General features: G+C 37.0%; 1 protein-coding gene across 3 annotated transcripts in view; it reads left to right on the top strand.

Moving 5' to 3' along the window:
- PATJ (PATJ crumbs cell polarity complex component) overlaps positions 1–21774 on the top strand; it is a 392470-nt gene that overhangs the window by 76307 nt on the left and 294389 nt on the right. For all 3 annotated transcript variants that reach the window (XM_040232710.1, XM_040232709.1, XM_040232708.1), the window contains exons 15-17: positions 4667–4801; positions 9268–9429; positions 12985–13116. In XM_040232710.1, the coding sequence (XP_040088644.1) occupies positions 4667–4801; positions 9268–9429; positions 12985–13116 (429 nt within the window). The remainder of the gene's footprint in view (positions 1–4666; positions 4802–9267; positions 9430–12984; positions 13117–21774) is intronic.

The raw sequence follows: 21774 nt of genomic DNA, 5'->3' as shown, positions 1-21774 counted from the left end.
AGCTCTGGAGGGACCTCAGCTATGGAGGGCTGACTATGACTTATACCCAGCTTTTCAGTTGTGTAGAGAGTCAGTGCCTCTAACCCTGAATTATAAATGGTCAGCTGTATTCAAGGAGGGAGGGGTTACTTCCTCAAGACAGATGAAGGAGGCTTATGTGAGGATGAACTATCCTCTCAAGAATGAGTTTGGAGAAATAAGAACAGTGGATTTTCAAGGTGGATGAAATACCGTGAGCAAAGGTAGAGAGAAAGAGCCATAAGGGCAGAGTGTTAGGTTAGGTGTCAAAAGCTCAAATATCTCTTGGGCCAGACAGGTAACAAATGCTCTCTGAAATGAAAAATAGCAGCTGATGCTTGACCTCGGTGTAAGGTAGCTGAAGAGATCTTCAGTATATTTCTCTGCAGCAGAGTATGTAATGTTTATTTTTTGAACATTCAAAGTTAAAATTTTAATTTTTTTTAGTTCATGACGTGTGACCTGTGGCATCTTAGTTCCTTGACCAGGGATTAAATATGGGTCCTTGGTAGTGAAAGCATGGAGTCTTAACCACTGGACTGCCAGGGAATTCCCCAGAATTAAAATTTTAGACAGATGAGAGAAACTAATATAAACCAAGCTCTACTAGGTTGGCTGTCTGGCACAACCTCTGCATGAATATACCTCACGTTGGAGGCCATTCTCCTGTGTTTCATCATTAGTTTAAAAGTCGTAGCTGCGTTCTTAGAAAGTTTGTTTTTATTTGGGGTAAATTTACCAACTCTTTCTACCTAACCTTTAAACATAAATGGTTATGTAATATCTCCAGTGAAAGAAAGAGAGAGAGAGAGAGTGTGTGTGTGTATAAGAACTAATCATAGGATCCTTTCTGTTCTATTTTAAGTTCAGCTTTTTTGGAAGCCTCCTCCCCATACCACTGACCATACCACTGACATAGCTATTCTTTTTCAGAAGCTTTTTATTTTTTAACCCCGGAGCAACATTTATATTCCCACTTGAATACTTTGATATCTTATTTGAGTGACAAGATAAAATGAATGAACTGCAGCTTATTTCCTGACTGTTCTCTCCACTCATAGGTTGAAGGCCTCTAGCTTTCTTAATCTCATTTGATCTTCATCATTTTAGCATCTACAGTAAATCACCCAATGGTCACACTTTCCTTGGATCCGTTTCCTTGTATGCTTTACTTGTCATATCAGGATCATGAACATCCTGCTGCTCAATTAACTTTGTCAAGTTAAGTAGGACCCCTTGCAAAGCACATTGAATTAGCAGCAAAAAGCATAACGTGCTTTGTGTGTGAAGGCATCAATCATCTGTTGACACCCACTCCTGTCATTTTAGCACTTTCTGCTCTCAGAATTCCGAAAGGGTGGACTACTGAAAGAGACAGATGAAGTGGTTGATTTGTTTAGTTGCTAAATGCAGCTGGGACAAGTAATTAAATAGTCCTGCTCCCACAGAGACACCTGGAGCCACGTAACATGAAGTCTCAGAAACCCAGCTGTACTCAGATTTAGAACTAATATTAGGTAGGCATCTTTCAGATTGACAGATTTTGTAAACATCATTTCTGGTTTATCTGTTCAGTATGATTGAAGGTGGAGCATGTGTGTTTCATGCAAGCTTCCAGGGAGCGTGTGGTACTTACAGATACCTAGGGGAGTAGCCTAGAGGGGCACAGCTCTGCATCTGGTGGGCAGGGGATTCCTTGAGTAAGCTGCTGTTGCTCTGCCGTGCTCCAGCCTGTTCCTGACATCAGCTGTTCCATGGAGAAGGGAAATAGAGCAGGTTTAGTAAAGGGCTTACTTTTCATGCATTGGAGAAGGAAATGGCAACCCACTCCAGTGTTCTTGCCTGGAGAATCTCAGGGACAGAAGAGCCTGGAGGGCTGGCGTCTATGGGGTCGTGCAGAGTCGGACACAACTGAAGCAACTTAGCAGCTTGGAGGGGAGCCTGGGATAAATTCTCTCCTTGATCCTTCTATTGTTTATGGGGGCATGCTATTATACAAGCAGTAAAGATCTCCCTGTGCAGCAATGTCTGTTTTAATTTGGGCAGTTATTTCTATGTAGGAATTACTACCACTGTCTACCCTGTTGCTCAAACCAAAAATTTAGCAAATACCTTTCTCACTTACCTCCCACAAGCAATCTACCAGCAGGTTCTTTGCAGGGCTGACTTATTCTTATCTTCGAGTCTCACCTTACACGTCCCCATCTGCGTGAAACCTACTCTGACCAACTTTTCAAAACAGCCATCACGGTTGTGTCTGATGTCCTGACATTGATTAGCTCCTTCATAGCACTTACCACGGTAATTTGGGGTTTATATTTCACTTGTTTCTTGGTGCATTGTTTATTGACTTATTTTGTTTTGCTTGAGTCTGCTTGCTCTCTTGCTTGTTTATATTATCTGTCTTCTACACTAGATGTTAGTACCATAGGATAGAGACTGTGGGGTCTTCCCAGAACGAGGGTTGAACTGGTGTCCCCTGCATTACAACATGGATTCTTAATCACTGGACCATCAAGGAAGCTCCATGATATTTATTTATTTGTTTAATTGTTAAATAAAAAATAAATTCATTTATTATTTATAAATTTATTTTTTATTTTTAAAATTGTTAAATAAATTTACTTAATAATTTATTTTTAATATTACTTTATTTGTTTAATTATTTGTATAATTTCATGTATAATAATGGCTGTCATCAACAACTGGCTTGCAGAATTCCTGAAAATGGAACAATCTGCTCTTACAAGCAGACTTCAGCAAATATTTGGGGATGACTTACAGGGACCCACTGGCCACTCTCTGCTCTAGTGTTTGGCTCAGAAGGAAGGAAGGAAGAGAGTTGGCAGAGATGGTGGGTAAACTGCCGTTACAGAACATTTCTCAGAGCTTTTATTCACCTTTCAGTGCTAAAGGAAAGGACCCTAATATCTCCTAGCGTAATAGTAAAAGATTGGGTACAGTGACGAAACAGAATGAGATAGCAGCAGTGACAAATGAAGAAATCACAGAGAAGAAACAAGAATAAAAACAATCTTCCTTTCACACTGCTAAAATAGCTCATTGCCCAAGATGACTAGATCCTGAGGTGCTTGGTCAAGAGCGTTTAATTTTCAGAAAATTAGCCCAAGGCCAGGAGTTCCTCATGCCTGATTTAAGCCATTGCAGCCGTGGACAGCTGGCTTCATTGCCACTTCCCATTTGTCTGTGTGTCTGTAGTGGAATGGAAATGAGCCCCAGGTGGTGTCTGAAGCAAGGCACGTGGAACTCTGGGGACTCAGAGCAGATGACTAAGGGGAGGTGACAAGCTTCAGGATAAATAATCACAGAGAAAAGGAAATATGAGGGAAAGAGCCATGTCATGAATGTATTGCCACCTTGTAGGGTTTTCTCCTCAGCAAATACACCATTAGAGATGGGCCTGGTAGTTTAGATAAATGGACTCTTGATATAGGAAGTATAAATCATAATTAGTACCATTTACCATATTTGAGTTTATATTGCCACAGTGAGAAATCATTAGCTCCAGTTTTGAAAGTGAAGGGCATGGAGTTTGGTGAATGCCCTTGACCTTGATAGCCAACAACACTAAGACACTCATTTTCTCACCTTCTGAGAGTAGAGTAACGATTGCCTTCTTTATTTCACACCCATGCCTTCCCCACATCAGAAAGTATTCTAACTTAAACTGGTGAGATGGAAAAGACACTTGAAAGAGGTTATAATCTTTCATGCTGCTGCTGCTGCTGCTGCTGCTAAGTCACTTCAGTCGTGTCCGACTCTGTGCGACCCCATAGACGGCAGCCCACCAGGCTCCCCCTTCCCTGGGATTCTCCAGGCAAGAACACTGGAGTGGGTTGCCATTTCCTTCTCCAATGCATTAAAGTGAAAAGTAAAAGTGAAGATGCTCAGTCGTGCCTGACTCTTAGCGACCCCATGGACTGCAGCCTACCAGGCTCCTCCGTCCATGGGATTTTCCAGGCAAGAGTACTGGAGTGGGTTGCCATTGCCTTCTCCAATCTTTCATGAATTAGCTCAAATAACATGTTATGAGCCCATCTTCAGAGGCCTGGTACTATTCTAGGGTCTAATGTTATAGAGAGAAAAGATATCCTCAAGTAGGTGGGCAGTTAAGAAAATAGGAATTTTAAAGACAATGTGTTGTGAACTATGATAGAGATGTATACAGGGTGGTCTTATAGCCACCCTTGTATACGGCTATATGGTTATATGGAGGTGATATAACTCTGATATCAGGAAGGGGTTCATGGAAGTGACACTGCTTTTGGTATTGAGGTGTGAATGGAAGTTAAGTTACATAAAAAGGAGGGATGAGAAGCCCTGCAGAAAAGTGAAACACAGAACACGTTCTGGGACCAGTTGGAAGTTTGGAGTGCCAGAGCTTAGAACTGGAGACTTTGTATGTCTGTCTCTATTCCCAGGGAATCTGAAAGGGAAACAGTGAGAATAAGATGACAAATGACTTCATATTTTACTCGAGGCTAGTCTTCCAGTTCTTGTCTCTTTGAGGATTTTCGTGATCTGACTCAAGGGGTGGGACTATCATGTCAAAGTGACATTTGACGGAGGACTACCAGCCAGATGTGTCCACGTCATGCTTATATTACTGCTCTGTGTTTCCATGCAGCTCCTGCCCATTCACACTCTGAGGCTTGGCATGGAAGTGGATTCCTTTGATGGGCACCATTATATCTCTTCGATTGCTCCAGGTGGTCCTCTTCATACACTGAACCTCCTACAGCCAGAGGATGAACTTCTTGAGGTAAAATTTTTTGAGCGGGGGGAAAAAAGATACAGGGCAAGAATTTTTAAGTTGTAGGAAAATGTGTCCTTGCCAGAAATCCACTGAGTTATATCACCAATGCCAATATAATGTGAGCTACTAGAAACTGAAAAATACTTGTTGACTGTTCATGGGGTTGCAAAGAGTCAGACATGACTGCGTGATTGAACAACAACAACAAATACTTAACAAAACTGTACTGTATACTTGAAAGTGGCTGAAATAGTAGATAAGTGTTCTTACCACATACACACACACACAGTATGAAAACTATGTGAGGTGATAGATATATAATTGGCCTCATTGTGGTAATGATTTCACAGTATATTTATCAAGTCATTTACATTGTGCGCCTTAAACTTGTACATGTTACATGTCAACTATATCTAGATAAAGCTAGAAAAAATAAAGATGAAAAAAAATGCTAACAACTTTATGTAGTGATAAGAGAAGCAGATGATATACTTTCAGTTCATTATCTCTATCCTTTGAGACTCCTGAGATGTTCTTTTTTTGAGAGTTTATTTTCATGATTAAGAAAGAACCTAATGTCCCACTTCAGTTTGACAGCATTTTTTTTTCCAAAATTCTTTTTTAAAGACTCTAATCCCTGATCCTTGTTTGAAACATGCACTTGTATTTCTTTGCAGGTTTTGATGATTATTTCTAGTAGGGATTAGAGCTGGATAACCTCCAGCTAATATTTTACTGACTGGCTTTCAAACGGTCTCTTTGGGACTCCCTCCCTGCAAGATGGCAGCCTCTGGTGGGCTTACTCAGGTTTCTGAGCCTCTCTTCAGTTGGAGCATTTCTAGAGCACTTATGCTTTGACCTGAATCCTTGAGAGATTTTATTAGATTGGAAAGTTCTATCTTCAACACAGCAGACAAATCCAAGCAACAGCCCTTAATTTTATAGATAAGAAAACAGGGCATTGATTCCCCCCAACTTTACCCACTGATAGAATTATGACTTTAGTTCATCTTTTGTAACTCCCATTTCACTGGTTTTTCAATACATCACATACTTCCAGAGTGTCTAAAAAAAAAAAAATGTGGGCAATAGTCAAACTTAGAGAAGGCTGTGTAGAAAAGGGTTCTTCCTCTTCCAAGTGTTAGATCCACAAGACATCCTAAGTTGGGTGTAATAGAATCAGCCTTGTTGCCTTAGAATTTCCTGGGCCTGGAAGTGGAGACTTCTTTCTAAAATTATATGTGTTTAAAGTGAGGTGGCAAGGATAGCAAATCGGTTTCTTGTTGGATTTTTTTCTAAAGTAGTGCTCAGTCACCTGGAGGAGTATGTTGAGAATTTCGAGTAGAATTTTAAGGTCGGAGAAAAAAGTACTATGGCTATTGGCAAATTTGTTCATAAGCATAGGAGGCCAGGTGTTGGGATGCTGTTTTAAAGTGTAATAAATGGCTTATTTTTTATAAGTGTTCAAGAAATGATGTTGGGATGCTTAATGTGAATTAATGCCATAGACTTTATCATTTATGGAAACTTGGTGCTGAATCATGTCTTTCTCTTCTTATTTGCACAGTATATGGCCTAATTTTATGGTATTACACATGATAATCTACAGATTGGAGGCCATTTGGAAAATATTTCCATAATATGTAGTTATGAGATATTGAGAAATGGGATTTATTTATTTGGGAGATATGGAAATATAAGTAAAAACCAGTTTAGTTTACTTTTTTGTGGTAAATATACATAACATAAAATGTATTATTTAAAGCATTTTTAGCTTACAACTCAGTTGCAGTAAGTATAATTCATTACTAGTACATGGTAGGTGATAAAGAAATGTTGGCTGGATCTGAGTAAAGAAAGAGTGGGTGATCCCAGCCATCAGCTGAGTCCCCTGTGCCTTAGCTGAGATTGGAATTCCAAGGGCCTTCTGCCCTTGGAATAGAATGTGTTGTAACAAGGTAGTGTTACAGGTTGAATGAAGACTGGTTGAATTCTTAAGTATAGATTTCTGGTGAAGGAACTTGGAATAGAGGAAGAAGCACAGATTTGGAAGTCAAAAGAACTGCTTTTGGTTCTGAGTTTGCCACTGCTGAACCATATGTCCTAGCATATCCACTCCCCCCCCCACCCCGCCTTTTTTTGAGAATCATTTTCGTCATCAATAAATGCCTGCTTCACTCTCTAAGGATTTAGTGAAATATTGTCCATGTAAAGATAATGCTTTATAGATTATCTCACTGTAAGATACTGGCAAAATCACTACCATATAAAGTTACAAGCAACCTTTATGGGATAGAATTGAATGAAGTAGTGGGACAATACTAGTACAGTATTATATTCTCTGCAGATGAATACGTGTGGGTGTGTTTTCTAAACCCCAAATTCTGAATAACTGAGACTTGGCAGTACTTAAGAGGGTTTCAAGAGTCTAGAAAAATATTGTAAACTCTAAAATAAAAATTGGCTTCTTCTGAGCAACCAAATATAGAAATTAAAAAGTCGCTTAAAGTTAGCCAAATAAACTCCTAAACTATGTGTGTGTGTTTAATGTACTGCTTAGAGCTTAAAACCAGGAACACAAATATGCTCAGGGTTAAAACACTGTGCCAAGTCTCAGCCCAGAGCAGCTATTTACAGTGGCCATAAATCCCCTTAGGTAGGAGTTGCTAATGGGAAATGTGACCAGTCCCTTTAGTGATAGAGAGTGGTGAAGAGGACCACCAGGCATTGCTATAATAATTGGAGACAATTCAAATGAATAAATAATGAGCTAAATAAATATTTAAGTGTACTCCAAGATAAAAACCTGAAAAGTGATTTTCTAATTTATTGAAGTAGTATGAAGCACAAACTAAAATACTTGTGCATGGGTAGAATTCCTGCTTTGGTTATATCTACTTGCCTTATTTTCAGTATGAATTACTCCCTATTTGGTTCATTTTAGAACTTTCTATGCTTGGTGCTGGTTGGCACCATGGATATGGTGTGAGCAGTGACATGGATCTCCCCGTTTTTGTGTGAAGATTGACTTGCAGTTCTTCCAGGAAAAAATCTTTCATCCGATAACTTGCTCCCCTCTGGACCCCTTCCTCAGTCATGAAGTCCTGGGAGACTTCTTAGGACTAGTTCCCTGAAGCACATGTGGGCCTCTTTACTATGTGGTGATTTCTTTGTAAATAATTAAGAGGCAGGGAGATTATGTCTGGTCTGATGCTAAGTGCTGGGTGTGTTATAGGCGAGAGTAGTTCCAAGGGATGAATGACTGGGCTCAAACCACTGTTGATGGGATGCTTCTAACAAACCACTGTGCTCATATTCTCTGAGCAATGATAGATTTTGTGGAAAGGTTCTCCCAGGAAAGTCAGCCCTGTCAGTTATCTGGACATTAGCACTGCGCCTGTCAGAAATTAAGACCAGACCAGAAATACCTTTAAAACTAATAATCCTGCTGAACTCTCCCAGGAAGGTAGGAGTCATATGTGAAAAGATTATTTGTTGCCTGGATTGTGTTCATACCTTAGCTTTTTGGGAATGGCAGATGGATGAGAGAGCTCCTGGAGCTAAAGTCATATGTATGAAAAATTAGAATAAACTTATTTTTATTAGTTTATTTATTCTAATAAACTAACTAGAATAAACTAATGTTTCTAAATCATCTTTAGTGCAAAGAATTGTTACTATGCACTAAATATATGAAATTTGAATAATCTTTTGGTGATAAGCAATAATTATTAATAATGAACAGTTGATTATCGTTTTGTTCTTTTAAACATGTGGGACCCTGTGTATAATAATTTGGAAATCTGACACACTTCTTACACTTGATGGCTGTGTAAGGGCAGAGTGTGTAAGAATAAATCTGAGGCAAGGTTATGTGTATTTTTTTTCTATAGAGTTGATTTTCTAGGATGATATTAAGAGTTTATGGAATGAGAAAGAAAATTGTGAGCTGATGCTAAATTTGACAGCTGAGTATCTTAGATTTTGTTACCTACACATTGTAAGTTGAACAGTTGGTAATAGCCTTAAAAATCAGTGTTAATATCTCTATCAATATGCCTATAAAATGAAAAAGCAAAAGGAAGCAGTCTTAAGGCTGTAATTGGTGTTTAGTGTGTTTAAGGAGAGATGGGGAGTAAATGAGAGAATACTTTGGGATATAGGAAGGAGAAAGCAGGGAGGTGTGAAAAATTAGGCAAATCACATTCCCAGTAATAGTTGAACTCTGAGCACATTTTATACTTTATTCACCAAACTCCGTAAAACCTTAACCTTCATTTTTATCAGTTTTAGAGATTTCTTTTTTTTATTATTTTATTGTTACTACTAAAATGATTGCACTTGTTTATAGGGAAAAGAAAGTGATATCCTGCTGTCATTTTGATAGATTGATGCAAGCAAGAGGTTTATTTATTTATTTATTTTTTCATTTGGGACCCTCCTCAATTCTGACTTATCCCTTGTCTTTGTAGGTCAATGGCGTGCAGCTCTATGGGAAATCTCGCCGAGAAGCAGTCTCCTTTCTTAAAGAAGTGCCACCCCCCTTTACCTTGGTTTGTTGTCGACGGTTGTTTGATGATGAAGCCTCTGTAGATGAACCAAGGACCACTGAAGTCTCCCCTCCTGAAGTGAAGGTACTGAATGGATACATGTACTGTGGTTCTCATAAGCAGGTCCTGTCATCAAAGATGCCCTGAGGATGTACTGAGATATGAAGGAGGTGGGAAAATCCTCCTACCTCTCTTACTTGACAACAGTATCTCTCAAAGACAACAATGTATAGCTTTTCAGATGGGTACTTTCCATTAATGTCATTTTTTTTTACTTGAAAGATTGGTGACATTAATGTGCATGCTCTTTGATTTTAGAAAACCCCTTTTTGGTAATTGCCTGAACTCGTTACTTTTAGCTCCCAGTTCTACTCAGTTTATCTTAATAAGTTTAAGATGTTGGTAAGTGTGGAATATCTAATGGACTTCCCTTTTTCAGAGCTTTAAAAACATGAAGATCTATGACCAATTTTGAAGTGAGTCTAAAAATTGCTGTAAAAGCCTTTTTAAGGTCAGAGAATAAAATAACACTTTCTGTGCCTCTGGAATCCAGTCTCTTTTTAAAGAGCATTGTATTTATGAAAACAGTTTTAAGCACAGGCTTTGCCATCTTATGTTATTTGTAGCTTTATCTTTTTATGTCACCTTTCCCCTTTCTGGACTCTTTTAGGTTATGATTCATTAACACCAGTTTAGAGGCTCAGGGCTGGCCCTTTTACCCACCTACCATCTGATTTTCAAGATACCTAGACTCTAATGCTGCCTCTACCTCTTAATGATTTTGAATCCTTAAGCAAATAGCTTGACTTTCTATTGATCTCCTTCTTCTGAAAACAAGGGTGCTTATTGTATGTACCTCATCAATGGTGAGAGAAGGAATTGAAGTAATGTGTGCATTCTTAGTACAAGGTCTTGCATAAAGACAGTGCTCACTGAAAATCAGTGATGGCTGTTCTCAACTCCTCCCACCCACCTGTCTTTGTTTTGTGATTTCCTAAAATACAAGAGTTAGTACTGTCCTGTAATCACAGATACTTTAGTGTATGTAAAGTTTGTTTTTATGGCTCCTGTGGGCAGAGACCAAATCTTAAAATTATTTTGTATCTCTAGGTGTTTTTATTCTTTACTGAGCATATAAGAAATGTTTAGTAAATCATTGATTGTTGATGATTTTTTTTAATGTTTATCTTGGTATTTGTATTTCAAGAAAGGGACTCAAGTACCACACTTTGTGATTTTTGCAGTCTTTACTAAAATTAAATATGGGCAATAGCTTACCTCAAAAGGTTGATAAAAATGGTTAATCTAGTCTTACGGTGTGTGTAAATCACCAACTCAGCTTGCTGACTCTGTGCTCCCATCCGTCATGCTTTACCACAATGGGTAAACAACAGCTTTGAATTATGCTGAATGTCAACCTTGCTGGCCATTAGTTGATTGCTTTCTATTCTGTAAATACCATAGTTATGCAGAATTGATTGTATCAAAGTGATATATATATCAGGTTGGCATATAATATCTTATCTACTTTTGGTGCCTTGAAATTTATATAAACTTGGGTTTTAAAATTACATGTGGTTTCTTAAAATCTGGCTCTCTTTTCCATCTGTCTCTTTCTCATTTATCTCAATACACTCTTAGGTTCTTAAACCCTCTCTGGTTAGGCAGCTCAGCCAAAATTTTAATGCTCATTAATCAGTGAAGGTATTAAATGCCCCAGTAAAACATCAATCATATTGTATTAACCATTGTGACTTTACTTTTTATTGGAAAGTATAGTTTTCTTTTTAAATGTATCATTTCTTCACATCAGACTGATATAAACAGAAGTTTATTGATCCAAAATATTCCCCTTTATTTCAAGTTCTATAATTCAAGAACCAAGAAATTGTTCCCTTGTTTAGATTCAATCTACCATGTCCTCCAGGGACAGTTTGAGATCTGGTCCAGCCCTAATTTTAAAATGTTTTTGTATTAGCTATGGTGACTTACTCTTCCATAATAGAGGAGTGTCATGACCACCAGCTTTGATTCTGTTATATGGATTTTCTTAAACTGGTCACTCAAAATTATATTTGTAGGAATGATATCAGTTCAGTTCAGTCGCTCAGTCGTGTCCGACTCTTTGTGACCCCATGAATCGCAGCACGCCAGGCCTCCCTGTCCATCACCAACTCCCAGAGTTCACCCAAACTCATGTCTGTTGAGTTGGTGATGCCATCCAGCCATCTCATCCTCTGTCGTCCCCTTCTCCATTTTATTTACTAAGATCATTCAAAGTTTTTAGAAGTAGGCTTCTCAAAGACTTACAGCTTTGTTTAGAAGCAGTGTCAAGGGAAGGCCACTCGATAGATTATCGATTCATTATGTATTGAACAAGCATTTATTGAGTGTCTACTATGAGCCATGCAATATTTTGGGTTGAGGGGATGACCATGGTAAACTCTATGATAGCCCATATCAGTGTAGCCCAGAAGCCAGGCATTTTGTTAATTGCCAAGGCCACAAAGAAAAAGAAGATAATTCTTGAGCCTTAGTTAGAAGTTTAGACTATCTGGAAAAGATAAATCACATGAAAATAACGTATGTGTGTGTGCCCAGTCACTCGCTCAGCCTTGTCCGACTCTTTGCCACCCCCTGGACTGTAGCCCCAGCCAGGCTTCTCTCTCCATGGGATTCTCCAGGCAAGAGTACTGGAGTGGGTTGCCATGCCCTCCTCCAGGGTTTCCTCCTGACCCAGGGATCGAACCTGTGTCTCCTGCATTGGCAGGCAGATTCTTTACCAAAGTGCCACCTGGGAGGCATGAAAATAATACAATGCTATAAATAGTATAAAAGCAGAAGATTGGAGCAGCTTATTCTGCGTAGTCAACTCACTGATACTCTGTCATGTAGCTTCCTAGAATTGTAAATGGCAGTGACTCTCCCTGAAAGGAGGGAGCTTGGAATAGCGGGGTATAGGAGTGTGAAGTCAGGGAAAGTAACCAAGGATCTGTGTACTGTGGACAGTTGTGCACGCCTGCTTCCTCCAGGATCAGGGGTTCATTGTTTCAACTCTGATTTTTAACTGTTTTTATACTTACACGAGTTCCAAAGGCTTGGATTTTTTTCAACTTACTTTTCTAGTTAAATTTTTCTTGAAAACTTCTAGGAGCCAAAAGAAGTGGTATCTCTGTGTCCTGTCTTAGCCTCTCTCTGTGTTGCTATCTTTCTCTCTCTCATTGTAATTATAAATTCAGGTGTTGCTACTGAAATGTCTTATAAGCTTTGACTATGTGTGATGTTTTCATATTTTCTTAAATTGCATATTTTTCCTTTTATGCTTCTAATGGGATGACAAAGAACTCATTTTAGTATAAGAGGTCAGTGTTAATACTTTGAATGAAACAGATACTTTAACTTAAAAAAAGAAACTATATGAACAGTCTAGTTTTTTTCAGTGCTTTAATTTTCATGAAGATTTTATATTAAGTATATGTGCCCCAGTGCATGCTCCTTTTAAAAAGATTAAAAACAAAAACTATGCATGCCAAAAAGTATCCTCAGTTTGAGGAGAAGCAAAGAGATTGCTGATGTGTCCATTCTTTTCAGTTTTGAAAGGAGAGTGTTTTGAAGCATTTATGTTCCTTGTTATTTCAGGCTGAATCCAATGTCGATGTCAATACTGAAGAAGATGATGATGGGGAATTAGCACTGTGGTCTTCTGAAGTCAAGATTGTTGAACTAGTGAAAGACCATAAAGGCTTGGGATTCAGCATTTTGGATTACCAGGTATAAGAACCTGTATAGAATTTTTCGAAGCAATTAGTTAGTATTAAAGTTATATGAAGTGGAAATTGTTTAAAGCTCCCGCTGACTTAGGCAAAACAGTTGTTTAATGTAAAATGCAACTGTCCAAAGGAAGGGAAAAAAAAAAAAAAAGGAAGGGTATTGTAATTTTTATTGTTACCTTGAAAGTTGATAAATCCCTTAGTTAATAAAATGATAGATGATATAATAACTGGACAATAAGGGAAGCGATAGTTTTATACCCATGGATGCTTTTAGAGACTGGAACTTGATGAATTTTTTTATATGGAGGTTTTTTTTTTCCCTCCAACTTTATTGTGATATATTTCACATACCATAAAATTCACCCATTTAAAGCATACAGTTCAGCTGTTTTTAGTATATTCAAGTTGTGCAACCTTCACCACAGTCTAATTTAAGAATATTTTCATCACCCCAGAAAAAAACCCTATACATATTAGCAGTCATTGCCAATTCTCACTCTCCTCTCCCTTCCTTTCACAGGAAGGTTTTTATAGTTTTGCTTACCTTTTAATCTCAGTGAGCGTAACTAAGTAGAACTGTTCTTGGTGAAATTTATATTTAATATAGAACATATAATATTTATGTATTTGTATGCCTCCTAATTATAACTACAGTAAAGTTACTGATGCATTTGGGGTGGGAAGAGCAATGTGAAAGGTCATAATAAGACATTTATATGTTATACCAGTTTACCAGTTAAAGTATTTTTAGACCATCTGATTATCATGGGGAATTAAAACTGTTGGCAAGAAATCTCTTCACTTTTAAGATGCATATTTTAATACATTAGTGCTGCCTAAACACATTGTGGTTTAATAAAGCAAAATGTACTCTATCAAAGCACATAAAATGCCAAGTGATATAAAAATCAATTTTTTTAAAAATAAGGCAATCGGGAATAGATGGAAAGAAAAATACTTTGAGAATTATGTAAGAACATTAAATTCCATATTTTGGCAGTGTGATTTAAGATTACTGAAATAGATTATGTCTGTTTTATTTTTGCTGGCATATTGCTGTGCCAGATAACCCTCTTCATTATTGAAAGTTCTCTTTGGAATATTATTGAATTGTGAGTTGTTGATTCCAAATAATGCATATTTTGAGAAATCTTTATCAAGAAATATTAATACTGTAAGATTCTGGAAGTTTATATGTTGGTTAATATTAGGGTATATAAAATAAATGGCTGATACTTTTTCCTCTTCAGTGTTGCCTAGTATAGATGGTAGGTGATTGATAAATACTTGCATAATGATCAACATTTAGGTTAGATGAAGTTACCTGGGACTGGATGAACACATTCAGTTGTCTTTATTGTTGTTGTTAACATATTGATAGTTGTGAGTTAGTTTAGAAAACCCCTTTCAGATGTAGTCTTAGATATTCAGCTGTATTTCCACTATTATTGGAATCTATATGTTTTTGCATTCTTATAATGATTGCTCTTATCCATTTAAAAATGTTATCTGCAAGTTTTATATTTAGAATATTGCACATGTTAGAGAAATGCTTCAGAAATTAAAGGAAACTCAAAAACGTCAGTAGAAGTGGAAAGAAAAACTTGATAGTTTTTAACAGTTTAATCCCTAGCTAAGAGAAAAATTCTTTTGATCAGTTCTGAGCTTTACACACACACGCATATAGTATAGTATATATATGTGTATGTATTATATATGTATATGAGTCAGTGCTTAACACCTTTCATTGTATTCATTTAGGTATGTGTTGTAACAACCTTTGTTTTGGTTTTTTTGGATTTTATTTTTATTTGCAAAATTCTAGGTATCCCTGCATCCCATCTTCCTCACAGTCACATTATACATAGAGATGTTTATTTCTGCACAGATTATATAAACTAATTTTACTGCAAAAGAAATGTTAGATATTCTTGCTTTTGTGCTTATGGGAGAACTGATTGAATAAAAATTTCATTTTCTAAATGCTACTGTGATTCACATTAAAGTGCTCAGCATATTTATTTCTACAGCTAACCCTTGGAAGAAAAAGCATTGTCTTAAGTTGAACGTTTTTCTTAAGTCAGTCTTAAGTACGTTTACAGTTGTACACAGTACGGTTTCACCATTTGTCAGCTGTATGTAGAACTTTGACATTTAGATGGCATGTAAACACAATTTAAAATTTGGTTTTGAGCAAGTTAATTAATCAGTTGTACCATCCCTTGTTGATAATTAGGTAATAAATTCTAAAGTTCAAAAATATTTTTTGCAGGGCCAGGTGAAAGTTTAGCAAAAGCCATGAGAGGCCACGTTCCTGGTTATTATTGAATTTGATGCTTCATGTAGAAATTGATTAGGCAGCTGAATAGGGCTGATGCTGATCTTCACCCCCAACTCCAGGCTTAGCATATTTCAAATAAGAAGTGCTATAGGAATATCTTAACCACAGACAGAATACTTTAGTAGAGTGGGAGAGCTTCCAGGTTGTAAAGGACCTGCATTAGCAGTATTGAAGAGTTTGAAAAGTTAGTTTGGAATTTTAAGTTAACCATGTTTCTCACTAATGAGTTTTTCTCTAGAAAAATAAGAACTTCCTCAAAAGTCTGACAAAATTAGATACAATATCTAATTTGTAGGTGTTTTTACAATTTCTTTATGTATAAAATGAGGATAATATTTGGCTCAAACAATTGTTTTGGATTAAGTAAATTAATATGTGAAGAAGTGGGAAATGTTATATTTATTTTGGAAATGTCAGTGTTATTTTAGTAATCATCTAATTTAGAAAACAAGTACAAAAAGTCTTGATATTGTCCTCACACTATGGTATAATAGGGAACCATACTGCACTATTTTTGTATTCTATCAATTTTAACAATCTAGTTAGATTAGAGAAATTGATGAGTAGATACCTTTGTAAGGACTTCCCTGGTGGCTCAGATGGGAAAGCGTCTGCCTACCATTCGGGAGACCCAGGCTCAATCCCTGGGTCGGGAAGATCTCCTGGAGAAGGAAGTGGCAACCCACTCCAGTACTCTTGCCTGGAAAATCCCACAGACAGAGGAGCCTGGTGGGCTACAGTCCATGGGGTTGAAAAGAGTCGGACACGACTGAGCGACTTCACTTTCACTTTACCTTTGTTTTGGACTGTAGCCTATCAGGCTCCTCTGTCCATGGAATTTTCCAGGCAAGAGTGCTGGAGTGGATTTCCATTTCCTTCTCCAAACCTTTGTTTAGTGAAGTTTAAATTTAAGTGTAAAATTATGTTCTGAAATGCAGCCAATGCTTGATGACCCATATGTGAATTACCCAATTGTGGTTATAGCCCAGAAATTTACTTTTTACCTAAATTGAGCCAAACCTTAGGAAGAGATAAGTGAGCAGACAAAGGATCTTGAATTGGCCTTGGAATGATGGGGTGACAATCTGGACAGGGAATTCAGTGAGTCACCAGTGATAGAAGTTGTGTAGCTGAGCAGAGAAAAGAAGCAGATCTCTGTACTTCAGTGAAAGAGCTGAATCTGATACACAGTTCTACAGCTGAGTCATATGGTCAAAGAGGAATGTATGGCAATTCATTTTCATGAAAAGTATTTTAAATAGACTGGGGCGAAGGAAGAGGAGAAAGCAACACAGAAGACAGTAAATGTAACTCAGGTTATAAGTCTCCTCATTAAATTCAGGGTAAAGTGATTGTAGCTTTTTTGGCTGCGATTTGAATGGAAGTAAGACATTTGTTAGTCTCATGTATGTCTAGATATTGCTTCATGTCATGGTTACGTAAATTCTGGCCCTGTGTGTGTACCATATTGAAGGAGTCCTTTGTCACATAACATCATGCCTTATAGGATTGTGTTATAGAAAACAATGATGTGCACTGTTTGTCAAGGACATAAATGTTATGGCTCAACTGTGTACTGTTTCTAAGCAATATAGAATTCTTCAGAAATTTGGTTATAAGTTTTTATAGTATATATATATTTTTTTCTTTTTTTTTTTTTTGCCAAAGATAAGTAGATTACATACTGTGCCCTACTTAACGTTTGTCTTGATTCCCCGTTACTGATATGTATGGTCTTTATTCTTGGAAATATAACTAATGCTGTTATTGATATTGGGCTTCCCTCATAACTCAGTTGGTGAAGAATCCGCCTGCAATGCAGGAGACCCTGGTTGGATTCCTGGGTTGGGAAGATTCCCTGGAGAAGGGACAGGCTACCCACTCCAGTATTCTTGGGCTTCCCTTGTGGCTCAACTGGTAAAGAATCTGCCTGCAATGCGGGAGACCTGGGTATGATCCCTAGGTTGGAAAGATCCCTGGAGAAGGGAAAGGCTACCCACTCCAGTGTTCTGGCCAGGAGAATTCCATGGACTGTATAGTCCATGGGGTCGCAAAGAGTTGGACACGACTGAGTGACTTTCACTTTCATATTGCTATTAATCCTAATATTAATCCAGATAATGAATACAAATTCAATAATAGCTAACATATAGTGAGTGTTTTCTGTTTGCTAGTCTCTGTTCTAATTGCTTAATGTATTCCTTATGAGAACTATATGTTATCCTCATTTCAGAAATGAGGAACCTAAGGGACAGAGAGGTTAAGTTAGTTGTCGAAATTCACACAGCTACTATATGGCAAAACTAGAGTTTGAACTGCCAGAATCTGTGCTTTTAACCACCACACATACTGCTTCTTTACTTATCAGTGGTATTTCCATGCTCATTTTATTATAGAGAATTCCTGTAATAAATTTATTGCAGCAAATCTTCCTGTTTTTTTCAGCTTGCTAAACAGTTTTGTATCTTAAAGACAAGCTGCTAGATAGTATTCTCGTGTTCAATGGTTATATGAAAGTTTAGTAAGTATTAAAAATTAATAGAGTATGCTTATATGCACTGTGTAAAAGCTGGTGTTTATTGCTTCAAATGCAAATGATTACAAATTTAAGAATCCTAAATTAGTGCAAGTAATTTGTTGTGGAATAATGTTCAATAATGAAGCAATTATTAGGTAGTCTGAGAGCCTGTAATTTTTTATTTCTACCAAAAAGCTTGAGATAAATTTGGAAGTGTGTGGATTTTACCTTCAGTTGACCTTATAAATTAAACATTGCAAGTGGACATTTTCTGGTGTTTTGATTTATGTTGAACTTTAAATAACCTCTCATGATTATAATTCACTGGAAATGTTTGACATTAGCCAATTTTTGAACATTAGCCATGATATTGCCATTCTTGATATTTTTGAATTTCAGTGATTTAGCAGGTAAAATTTATTAACCAATAATTCTCGTCCCTCCTACATCCCATTCCTCAGTTCTCTCACTTCCTGATATGTAAACTAAATTCAGTTTTTGCCAAAGCAGATATTTTTGAAAGGCTTTGGGTTTATCTCAGATACTGAGAGAAATAAAAATAGAAAGCATGATAGCACAGCCATTGAGAGGTAATTCATACGTAAATTCACACATAAATACTGTTAGTAACACTTGAAGAACTCGTTTGAAAGACCAGAGATTGCTGATTTTAAAAAAAATCATAAAAATATAACTCCCTATAAAAATTAACAGTGATTATTTTTTCTTAGAAGAAATGGGTTATAAAACTTAAATAGTATAAATATGAATATAAACACTGTGGTACTGCTGAGTTTTGGATATATTATTCCTTAGTACATGTGAGAAAAACCTAGTGTGCAGTTTTTACCTGACTTACTCTATTAGATGGAATTCTTAAAAATTTTTTGAAAATTATTGGAAGGGAGTCTATACATTTCATGTATGTTTTTTTTTCTTATGTGTGCAACATAATATTTGGTATGTATTAAAAGTGTTTTAAAAATAAGTAATATATACATAGTGTATAAAAATTCAAAGGTACGTAATGCTATCCTGTGATGGGTACTTCTGACCATATCTTGTGATATGTATTCATCCTGTGATATGTATCCATAAGTATCCTGTGATGGATACTTCTGACCATAATCCCTCACTTTTTGTGTCCCAGATAAAAACTCCTGATTTTCTTGTCTGTCCTTCCAGAGATATTTTATACAGGTACAATTATATAGTGGTAGTTTTCTGATAGTTTAATATTTTTTAATTTTTAAAAATGCATAAATAGAATATGTCATACAATCTTTCAATACATTGCTTTCCCCCCTTCCATTGTATGTTCTTAAATTTTGGTATTTATGTGCTAAGTTGCTTCAGTTGCATCTCACTCTTTGTGATCCTATGGACTGTAGTCCACCTTTCTCCTCTGTCCATGGGATTCTCTAGGCAAGAATACTGGAATGGGTTCCCATGCCCTCCTCCAGGGGATCTTCCTGACCCAGGGATCAAACACTTGTCTCTCGAGTCTCTTGCATTGGCAGGTGGGTTCTTACTGCTAATACCACCTGGGAAGCCCCTAGAGCTACCTTATATTTTTAAATGCCTGCATACTATATTATTGCTGTTGTGTAATAAGTTATTTAACCAAGCTCCTGTACTCAGTTGAGGGTATTTCAAATGAGACTGTAGTGAATATCCTTATCATACTCTTTTATAAAAAATATGCAAGTAAATCTTGTGATAAACTCCTAGAAGAGGAATTGCTCATCAAAAGAGCATTCATCTCTTAAATTTTGGTACATTTTTACCAAACTGCTTGAACATAAATGTTTGTGAGACTCATGTACTTAGACCACTTAAAATTGATATCTTCTGTAATTTCATTGTTTAAATAATTTTCTGAAAGATAAAGTGTAAGTAGGTGCATAATTCATGGGTTTGCTAATGGTTTTCCACAATATAGACAGATTAAGTAATAGCAATATATAACTATCAACTTTGTTTTAACTGTATATTGTCAGTAATTAATTTATTGACCTTTATAGCTAGGAGATGGAGAAAAGAATGGCAACCCACTCCAGTATTCTTGCCTGGAGAATTCCAGGGACACAGGAGCCTGGCAGACTACAGTCCACGGGGTTGCAAAGAATCAGACACAACTGAGTGACTAACACTTTCACTTACTTTCACATGTAGCTAAGAGAAGACATAAACTATTCATATTCAGACTATGATATTAGTGCACCAAAATCTATTTTTCCCACCACTTTTAATCTTGTTATCAGAAGCTGGACTTTTAAAATGGAAGAAATTAAGGACGTAATATTTGCAACAAGATTCGAGATTTTTGAGGGGCTTCCCTGTAGCTCAGCTGGTGAGATTTTGGGTGAATGCTGCTATCAATTACATAGTCTTTAGTAACTTGTAGAAGCCCAGTATCTTTATGTTCGTGCCAATAGATTAGTTTATAGAATCTGGGGTATAGAATTTGATAGATATTGATATAATTTAAACATGTAGTAGTGCCTATATTAGTAACACTAAAAAGTCAGGTTCAAACCTGTACTGTTTCCAGAATCTAAAATATTCAGGATGGAAATGTATTGTAAGTTGTTATACAGTTCCACTTTAATGCACAAGGAATCTTATAGTGTGGCCACCAGGATCTGGTTTTGTTTTGTTTTGTTTCTTTTTCTTTCTGTTTTTATCTTTTTTTTTTTAAAGGAACTCTGGGTCTTATTCATCCATGTAGGATTGAGATATTGGTACTAAGTAAAATGCAATCAGTCCGCTCCTAATGGTAGTATCCGTGTTCTTGGAAATATCAATATATCCCATAGCCTACTGTTGAACAAACCATGCAGCTGCATTTAAAGGTCACTTTTGCTCAGTGGAACTTAGGACTGATAAAGACCCAATCTTTGCTCATCCCTGATCCCTATCCACATTTATTTTTATTAACATCAAAGTACTGTAATCTCCAGTGCCAACTGGGCTGAAGATTTCTTTTCACAGAGGATTTGCTTCCTTCCCCTCTATGGGAAAGTTCCATATCCTTTAAATCATTTTAAGCTGCTTCATTTGAAAAATAATTCTTCATAGTATGTTCATGGAGTGGATTGATTGTGGCTACTGGGGAAATTCTCTCATGGCTTAAAGATTGCTTTTCAAGCCTGCGAAGTGGGTGAATGAAGGGAGGCCGCTCCTGGTGTGTGGAGTTTGTAGTGTGCTCAGGATGATGACTGACTCGCAAACACCACAGTGCAGCAAGACTAAAGGCATCAGGAGACCAGAAGCCACTTAATCAGAGATCAAAGAGGCTGTGTGTATATCAGCTTGAAATCCAGATAGTACAGATCAAAAGCTTGCCTTAGCAAGGCAGCTGCAGGGGGATGAAGTTAGCAGGAGGCCTTAAAGATCTTAAGTCAGGCCTGATGTTGAACTTTGAGGGAATTTCATGGCTCCTCTGGAATATGAATTTGGCAAAAAATCCCATTGTGTCTAACCGGGGAGAGAGAGAATAGAGGGCAGGCAGCAAATACTTCTCAGCTGGATGGTGCTTTCTCATAGGGTCGCTCTCCTTTTCATAAATGTTTCTTAAGGACTGTTTCTGCATTAATAGAAGGCATTGCTGAGGAGGAGGAGATTCTGAAAATGATACATTTGTTATATTACCTTTAGTGAGTATTCTAGAAATGACAATGATAAATATTAGTGTTTATGAAATGACCGTGGAAAGCTAAAATATAGACATAAAGGTGCTCAGGTTTACTGCAATACCTGGTAAATATTTCTTTTCTATGAAATGCTCAAGATAT

This window comes from Oryx dammah, unplaced genomic scaffold, assembly GCF_014754425.2.
Source record: "Oryx dammah isolate SB20612 unplaced genomic scaffold, SCBI_Odam_1.1 HiC_scaffold_28, whole genome shotgun sequence".
NCBI lineage: Eukaryota > Metazoa > Chordata > Mammalia > Artiodactyla > Bovidae > Oryx > Oryx dammah.
This window is presented reverse-complemented; position numbering and strand designations above follow the sequence as displayed.